The sequence below is a fragment of the Nematolebias whitei genome, chromosome 20 (genome assembly GCF_014905685.2).
Source record: "Nematolebias whitei isolate Nwh7 chromosome 20, NemWhi1, whole genome shotgun sequence".
In the NCBI taxonomy this organism is placed as follows: domain Eukaryota; kingdom Metazoa; phylum Chordata; class Actinopteri; order Cyprinodontiformes; family Rivulidae; genus Nematolebias; species Nematolebias whitei.
This window is the reverse complement of record NC_056517.1, coordinates 11,145,523-11,155,024: the sequence shown is the minus strand read 5'-3', so window position 1 is coordinate 11,155,024 and position 9,502 is coordinate 11,145,523. Positions and strand designations below refer to the sequence as shown.

General features: G+C 42.2%; 1 protein-coding gene across 1 annotated transcript in view; it reads left to right on the top strand.

The window, feature by feature from the left end:
• Nucleotides 1–9,502, top strand: part of adarb2 (adenosine deaminase RNA specific B2 (inactive)) — a 150,143-nt gene that overhangs the window by 119,947 nt on the left and 20,694 nt on the right. Inside the window, 1 exon segment of the mRNA XM_037694423.1 lies at nucleotides 7,992–8,173. Within this exon segment, the coding sequence (XP_037550351.1) occupies nucleotides 7,992–8,173 (182 nt within the window).

The window sequence follows — 9,502 nt, the reverse complement described above, 5'->3', positions numbered from 1 at the left end:
GATGGAGATGATGGATGGACGGATGGATGGATGGATGGATGGATGGATGGACGGACGGACGGTGGATGGATGGATGGATGGATGGATGGATGGATGGACGGACGGACGGACGGACGGACGGATGGTGGATGGATGGATGGATGGATGGATGGATGGATGGATGGACAGACGGACGGACAGAGAGATGGAGATGGATGGATGGATGGGTGGTTTGGTTTTAAAGTGATTTTCTGTAGTGAAGTTATAAAAAAATAAATATCTTACCTGTTGTAGATGTTTTGACCTCAGTTGGTGAACTACAGTTTTGATGAACTAACATCAAATCTCCATTTATGAGCAGATTACACAGTTTTTAAACTTTTACGTTGCTCTCAGTTTAGCATTGAACTGTTTTTGTTTACACGGTTTAATATTTAAAAGTCTGAACGTCTCCATGATCCAGGACTCGCATCATGCAGGGTTTTAAGTTTAAGTACCTGCCTCTGTTTTAGGTCAGCAAACTTCTGCTTTTGTTCAACTGACCCACGAGCTGAAAGTGGTCAATCCAAATGGACCCCTCCCAAAGTTGTTTTCCATCTTAAAACCGCTCCAGGCTTCACACGTTCACAGTTTGATGCAGACTCATTTTAAACTTTTACACAGCCGTCATACAGTTCAGGTTTGTTTCAGCAGGAACACGTTTCAAATTCTTGTTGGATGTAAATCCTGACGGCACCAAACGCTGCGCACGCCTCTAAATGCTCAGAAGATTAGTTTATACAATTATGTATAAATAAATAAATGTAAATACAACCTGTATAAATAAAAGTTAAATAAACAAATAAAAAAAATATGAATTTAAACCACATCACTCATCGATCAGCTCCTTTTCTCCAAGCTCAGACCACTCCTGAAGCTTTCTGCAACAGGTAAGATATTTGTTATTGCTGCTTTACAGACCGGTCTTTTTGCCAAAATCCTAGTCAGTTTATTGTTTTAGTTTTTGGTTTTCTTAAGCGTTGCAGTTATTACCTCATGGATCGGTAAGACTTTCTTAAAATAAAATAAACAAAAAGGGAAAATAAAAGACAGAAAGGTAAACTCCCCCCTCCTCTCCCCCCCAAGTGGTCTGTTAAAGAGAATAAAACTAAACGATGGAAAGGTTAACTTTATGAGCAGATTAACTCCGTTATGAGGAGGAGAGATTTACTGGAATAAAGAATTTTAAAATGGGCTTTAAGAGCTCGTCTGATATTTACCTAACGGGTCTGGGGGGAGGGGGGTCCACGATCCATGCTAGTCCAGATAGAGGTTATTGATTCTCCATATGTGACTTGTAGTAATCCCGTTCTAATGAAAGGTGCATTAACGGAGGCTTGCTTTTAATCTTTAAATCTGTAGATTGACTTCTCCCGCCCGACATGCTCGACACACAACCCTGTCCCCACCGACGCTCTGATGACTTGTTGTTGGCTTTAGGACGTTCAACTTATTCCTATTTATTCTTTCTTTTGGATTAAATGAAGAGACTTCTGACACGTTTCGAGCTCTTGAACTGGTCATTCATTCAAAAGAGGAGACGTATGAACACGTTACAGCTCCACTGCCACAGATTCTAATATTCATAATCATGTCCACCAACTGGATGATTATGATCTAAATTTAAAGTGATGCTATCAGAGGAGTTGAATGAACACTTTAGCTCCGTTCACCTTGTGCTAACGGAAGATATTACTTTATTACACATTATATTACATTATATTATGACACCTCGTCCAGCAGAGCGTATGATTAGTTGACAACTACAGCAGCGTTTCTTCAAGCATAAGGAAATAAAAAACATAAGCCTCAGTTTAAAATCAGAATTGTTTGATTAACACTAAGTGGCGTACTCTAACTGTGTCTTATATTGTTTTAAACTTATAAAGTCAGGAAAGTGCTTATGTCCTCCTTTACAGAGATAATTATTATAAAACCTGCAGGTTTTAGCAGAACAACAAACTGATGGAGAGCGTCTTAACAAACACTAATCTCAGCTGACGCTTTACGATTCAGAACTATTTCCTGTTTCTGCTTTTAGATAAAATAAAACACACAACCGTGTCCATTTGGTTCGGGCTTTCAGTGAGTTAGTGTTTGCTCCCCCCATCTGAAACCCCCTTTGTATGAACAAAGGCTTCAGGTGCAGAGAGATGTGCTGCTGTCCCTCCTTTATATTACCAGTCAAATGGATCAGTGTGGTTGGGGGATGGGAGGTTGTACTGGAAATATATTACTTATTGATCTCTTTATGATGCATTACAATATGTATGCATTATGCAAAATTATTTTACTATAAGAACAATTATAATCCTTTTAATGCTTTAGGTCATTGTGAACTGAACATTGTGACAGTCTTACAATCATTCCTTTATTATATTATGATCATTTTGATTCATTTCAATTCAGTTTATCTCTATAGCTCCAAGTCACCTGCTCTAGTCCAAAAACTAAAACTTCAGTCTTGTCTGTGTTCAGAAGGAGAAAATTTAGGGTCATCCAGGTTTTTATACCTTTAAGACATGCTTGTAATCTAAGTAGCTGATTGGATTCGTTGGGTTTCATGGACAAATATAACAGTGTAACAATGAAAATTTATCCCATGCTGTTTAATAACTTTACCTAATGGAAGCATATACGAGTGGTCCAAGCACTGAATCCTGAGGAACTCCATGACTAACTTTGGTGTATGAAGAAGATTCATTATTTATATTTACAAACTGGAATCTATCAAATAAGTAATTGGAGTGACTGATGTGAAAGTCCTCTTTTATCTGTGTGAGAGCTTTGGATGTCACTGTGGTCACTGTGATTTATTCTCTGGGAATCCTTCAACTTATCTTTCATAACTTCTCGGCGTCTCTTCCTGCAGCTGTCCTGGTCTGTCTCAGACGAGTTCTGATAACACTGGGGAAGATGGCTGAGGGGGGCTGCAATCAGGAGTTTCTATAAAACTGACAGCTTCTCTTCAGTGAGTTAGAAACAGATCGGAACAGAGGCGTTGAGAGTTCTGTGCTTGTATTGAGTTGACTTTGTATATTTGGCCTGTTCCTCCAAAACTTTGTGCTGTTTGATTTGATGAAGACCACCTGAGAGTTTGAGAATCCTTTTTCTTTACAACTGGTGGTAAACCGTGAAAGCATTGGTAAATGGTAAATGGTAAATGAACTGTACTTGTATAACACCTTTCTATCTTATCAAGATACATCTCTTTACAACACAATCTGTGCCTCGTTTACCCATTCATACAGCACTCCACTAGATCTGTACAAAGACACTGATGGGACGCACATCAGAGGCAATGAGGGGTTCAGTGTCTTGCCCAGGGACACTTCAGCTTGTGACTGCTGGTGGAATTGAACCCCCAACTCTCCCATTGGAGGACAACTGCTCTAACCACTCAGCCACAGCCGCCCCGTGCTGTAAATAGGACGAACAGACGGAAGGAAGGAAGCAAGGAAGGAAGCAAGGAAGGAAGGAAGGAAGCAAGGAAGGAAGGAAGCAAGGAAGGAAGCAAGGAAGGAAGGAAGGAAACAAGGAAGGAAGGAAGGAAGCAAGGAAGGAAACAAGGAAGGAAGGAAACAAGGAAGGAAGCAAGGGAAGAAGGGAGGAAGGAAGGAAGGAAGGAAGGAAGGAAGCAAGGAAGGAAGGAAGGAAGGAAGGGCTGTGACAGTCTTATTTCTTCTTTTAATTTATCTCTTCTAATTCTATCTTTCTGTCGTCTGGACCAGTTTAAACTGGTTTAAACCAGCTTAAACTGGTCCAGATGACATGATTTAACCTTTTTGTTGTTATCTACCTGGATGACTGAGCTTACAACACTTTCTCTCTTTCTGTATTTCAGGTTCTCATTGCTCTTGTTATCAAATGATTATCACCCCCCCCCCCCCTTATTTATTTATTGTTCCAAATATTTTGTTTTGTAATGCAAAAATGCAAGTATCACCAGTATTCACCAGTTCATGCTTGTCCCTCAGCTTGTGACTGATGACCAACGACTGATGGGTTCTTTGTCTGGACTGATCCAACAAACAGCTCAACACAGGCCAAGACTCCAGTTTGAATCCTTACTCAGCACTTTGTTTCTCTAAGTAGAATTTGGACTGATGCAGGAAAAAACATGTATTATTAGAGAACATGTTTTTTATATTTCAAAGGCCAGACTGGTTTATATTTCAAAGGCCAGACTGGTTTATATTTCAAAGGCCAGACTGGTTTATATTTCAAGGGACAAACCCCGCGCAGGCGTTCTTTAGCAGCAGCACTGATGTTGCAATCTGAGATCAGTTTAGTTTAGTTTTTTTGCCAAGATTCGGCCTCAACAGGAGCCGATACCATGAATTTAGCTTAGTAAGCACCACGCTGTGCCAAGTGAGCCGCACAGGACGACAGCTGAGCTGCTCGTGTGTGTGTGTGTGCACGCACACCCAGAGTGAAACAGAGAGAGGAAACTAGAATCAGCTAAAGAAGCGTCTGTGAGGTGGAGCCCTCTCCTGTGTAGCCGCCGTTAATTTGACCAATTTGCTTCAGTCGGCCGGGGTTGGAGATGGTGTGATTAAATCTACCCAGGTCACCAACAGGGGTGAAAGCAATTACTTTACCAAAAGATAGAGTGACTGAAGAGGAGGAGAGGGGGACATCCTGCTCTTCATCCCTCTGTCCTGCCAGGTGAACATGGCAGACGTGCTCCAGTCTCCTTCCTGTTTCTTCTTTCTGTTTTTTAATCGCTGTAAATGATCAGGGGCCTCCGTCACTGAGAGACGCTTTATCAAGGTCAGGAGCTTACAGCACACACACACACACACACACACACACACACACACGTGTGCAATCTTGAAGTGATGCCCTGGATTCTCTTTTGTCCTCCGTCACACTCGTTTTGTAACCTGCCATTACCTTTTTATCCCTCCTTCCTCCACGCGCTGCACTTTATAGACTGAATGCTTCATTCTCACCAACGTGATCCATTCTTCTTCCGTACGTTTTTCAGCATCCTTCTCGTCCCGTAGTTTTCAGCTATTTCAACAAATCATAAATCAAAGCGTTCAGCTCTTTCAGGACAATCCTGCTATGACTTTTGGTATTGTTGCAGCTTTAGCTTTTTGAAATATTTAGCCTTTTCTCACATTTTTGTCTCATAGAAAATTAATTGAGCTCATTTTCCATCCTTCAAATCTTTAGATCTGTTTACAACCTTTTACTGCTTCAGCTTCTTTCAGCTTCCTTCTGCAAATTTAAACATTTTCCAGCTACTTTCAGCTGTTTTTTAGCTGTTTTGTGCTCCTTAAAGTTTATTTCTGTTCATTTCAGCTTGTTATGCTCCTTTCAGCTAATTCCTGCAAGTTTCAGCCTTTTCTACTATTTCAGCTACTGTTTAGTTGTTTTATGCTAAGTTTAGCTTTTTCAGCTACTTCTACATTATTTTGCACTAATTTAAACTTTTTCAACCTAATTCAGTAAAACTGCTTTCTCCACTTCCTTCTGTGTTATTTAAGCTTCTTTCTGATTTTTTAGCTACTTTTCAGCTTTTTTTTCTAATTTCAGCTTTTTCCAAATGATTTCCACTTTTTTGTGCTCATTTCTGATTCTTTCAGCCTAATTAGGCAAATATAGTCTTTCTGCTTTTTTCTGCTAATTTCAGCTTGTTCTAGCTCTTCAGCTACCTTTTTAGCACCTTTTTTTTTTTTTACTAACTTTGTCTCTTTTTAGATAAATTCAAATTTTTAATGGTAATTTCTGCTACTTTTTGCATAATTAACTCCTTTCTATTATTTCAGCTACTATTTAGCTGTTTTGTTCTAATTTTAACATTTTCAGCCAATTACGCTTTTTTCTGTTATTTCAGCTACTATTTAGCTGTTTTGTTCTAATTTTAACATGTTCTTTCCAATTACGCTTTTTTCTGTTATTTCAGCTACTATTTAGCTGTTTTGTTCTAATTTTAACCTTTTCAGCCTTTTTTTAAAGCTCTTTCCACTTCCTCCTGGGAGTTTTTGCTTCTTTCTGCTTTTCAGCTACTTTTCAGTTTTTTTTTGTATTTTTTTTCAAATTTCAGTGCTTTTTTTTTATTAGCTACTTTCGTTATTTTTGTGCTAATTTCTGCTTTTTAAACCCAAATTCAGCGAATATCTGTTCTGCTTTCTTCTGCTGCTGACTTGGGCTTGTTCTTCAATTTCAGCTACATTTCATTATGTTTTTAGCTAATTTCAGCTGTTTTTAAGAAGTTCTTCAGCAACAAGCAATCACACTGCATTTTCACATGAAATGCCATTTGTCTAGTTCAGCTGCGCAGCACGGTGGCGCAAGAGCTGCTGCCTCTCACCGAGCAGGTCCCTGGTTCAAATCCAGGTCCGGGGGCCTTTCTGGGTGGAGTTTGCATGTTCTCTCCGTGCATGCGTGGGTTTTCTCTGGGTACTCCGGTTTCCTCCCACAGACCAAAAACATGCATGTTAGGCTGATTGGTAACTCTAAATTGTCCCTAGGTGTGAGTGAGAGAGTGAATGGTTGTTTGTCTCGTTTGTCTCTATGTGTCCCAGTGATGGACTTGCGACCCGTCCAGGGTGTACCCCGCCCCTCGCACAGTGATTGCTGGACATGGGCACCGGCGACCCCCGTGGCCCAAAATGGAATAAACGGGTAAAGAAAATGGATGGATGGATAGTTCAGCTGCTTCAGCTCAGACCAGAGGGAGTATTAGGATCTCTGCTTGTATCATAAACACGACTCTTATCGCCTGAGCCGACGATCATCGTTTTGTTTTCTTAAGCTGCGCCCGGTGAAGCTTCCATGCTAATATTTGATTTGAAGTCGACAGCTGGATTTAATTGTGGGGCATAAATGGCTTTCATATAACGATGATGTTCTCCATTCCATGGCAGTTTTATGCAGATGAACACATTACTTTAATGGTCGGCGTTTACTGGAGGAGGGAGGAGACGATGGAGGCAGCGAGAGCGAAGGTCTCTTCCCTCTCCAGATGGCTGTCTTTTCTTGCATGAGATTAGAAGATGTTTCTGATTCGCAGCGTTGCTTTTGGAGAAAATTAATATTTCAGCCCAAACTTTTTTTAATGTCTGTCCTTTTTCAACGAAGCTCAGCCTTTCTGTTCCAGGACAGATCCTCCAACAGACTGCAGGTGAAGCTGCTGCTGTTTGCGCCCGTTCAGTGAATTCCAGAAAGTTGTTGATGTTAATTGACTGCTTGGGAAGCAGAAGAAGCTGTAATGAATGATTATTAAGCCTGGGAGGGTAAGGGGGGAGGGGGGAGACAAGCAGCAGCTGTAATTGCATCCATGATAAAGAGACATTGATTAACAAAAAGAACAATGATGTAAAAATTAGTGGCATAATTTTGAGCCTCTGATTGTGGTCCATTAGCCCGAAGCACCGGAGAGTGCACGGCTCAGGTACACCCCCCACCCCCCCCTCGGTAAATGGCAGGAATGGTAATAAACGTAGTAATTATCATTTTCTATTCTCACATTAGCATCTGCTGCTTAAATCAAAGGGGTTTCCACACATGACCAGCGGGCCACAGAGTCAGGTCTGGATTAGCCCCGCAGTGATTTTGTGTCACATGTGAGCCTCGATAAACAAATCTAGAGGTGGCGGGCCCCCACGCCAAGCTGTCGGCGGAGGCTCTCCTGCAGTGCATTAACCTCCGTGGCGCTGATGAATGCGCACGTGGTAATGTGTTGTTCCGTGTAATGAATGCTGATGTTGTGACCTTTGGCTGTGTTGTTGTTGGCGATGATGGTTTGTGTCTGGGAGGAGAGGGTGCGCACCGTCTACACCCAGGCTGCTATTCATCACGTCCCACATCAAGATAATGATCAAATTGTCTCCACCTGTCATCAAAGCTCTCATGTCCATCAGTCGGCCTGTTTCCACCCCTCCACCCATCTTTTTATTTGTTCATCAAACCACTTACTCTTACCATTTTTCCCTCCCCCGCTTTCAATCTCTCCCTCTCAGATGGAACATCCTGGGCCTGCAGGGGGCGCTGCTGAGCCACTTCGTGGAGCCGGTGTACCTGCACAGCTTGACCGTCGGCAGCCTGCGCCACACGGGTCACCTGGGCCGAGTTCTGAACCAGCGTCAGGAGCGCCTGGGGCCGCTGCCTGCTACATACAGACGCAGCCAGCCCCTGCTGAGCGGTACGGAAACAACTCAGGGACACATTTCATTATTTAAACGTAGTTGATGAATGTTAAGATGTTTTTGGAGGGGGGGGGGGGGGCACTGTCAACACAAGTTTGGACATGTGATGGAAGACTTGAACTGAAACCCCCTGAGTTATGCAACAAGCAGGAAGAGTTGACCCTTACATGGCTCTTTAACTTTATGACCATTCATGTTCCTCAGAGGAAAAATTAAACACCTTTAAAAAAATGTTTGACAATAAACAAGTCAGTCTTTTAGAACTATAATAGCATGAAATAAAAAATATGCTCAATTGGTAGAGCTGTTGCTTCTCAGCGAGAAGGTCACCAGATTGAATCCTGGCCAGGGGCCTATCTGGGTGGATCTAACAAGGTTGGATCAGATCCTCTGGAGGACCACAGGACTTGACTCAACCTTGTTAGATTCATCTTCCATGAATTATTGAGCATGAATCAGGATATCAGGGTCGAGTTAGCGTGTTCTCTCCGTGCTGCGTGGGTTTTCTCTGGGTACTCCAGTTTCCTCCAACAGACCAAAAACATGCATGTTAGGCTGATTGGTAACTCTAAATTGTCCCCAGGTGAGAGAGAGAGAGTGAATGGTTGTTTGTCTCTATGTGTCCATGTGATGGACTGGAGAGGAGACCTGTCCAGGGTGTCCCCCACCTCTCACACAGTGACTGCTGGATATAGGCATCAGTGACCCCCGTGACCCGAAAAGTAAGAAACGGGTAAAAGATGGATGGATGGATGGATGCTGAACAAGTGTTTGTCCACACTCGTCAAGTGAAAAGGGGGAACTGTAAACACCCTCTGTTTGTCTTTGCATGTTGTGAGCGTGATAACTTCAAATAATCTAAAAAAGTTAAATCTGGTCCTCTGGACATTCAAAAAAAAAACAAAGCAAAACAACAAAAAATGTAGAAACGGTTTGTCTCTCATCCAAGAGACTTCCTCAGTCTGAGGTGCTGTTTTCAGCTCAGTCTCTTAAATAGCACCTTCTCAGAGTGGATCAACCAGTTTTGCTGCTGACAACCAAAACCAGCTGATCACATGCTCAAGAAGGACCATCAGCCCAACAATGGATCATTAGCACACTGATGGCTGTTTACTGTTCACAGAGGGGTGAGTGATACTAGCAATCACAGCATTGTAAGTGGGGGACAGTTGAACCCGGAGGCCTCCACCCCTGTTTAACGATGGACGATTTCTTTTCACAAAGATGGCCTCCTTTACTCCTCTCTCAAACCATCGTTCCTCTCTATCCAGGATGTGCACATCTTCATCCCTGAAAGAGTGACCGCTGGCCTGGAGATGAGTGTA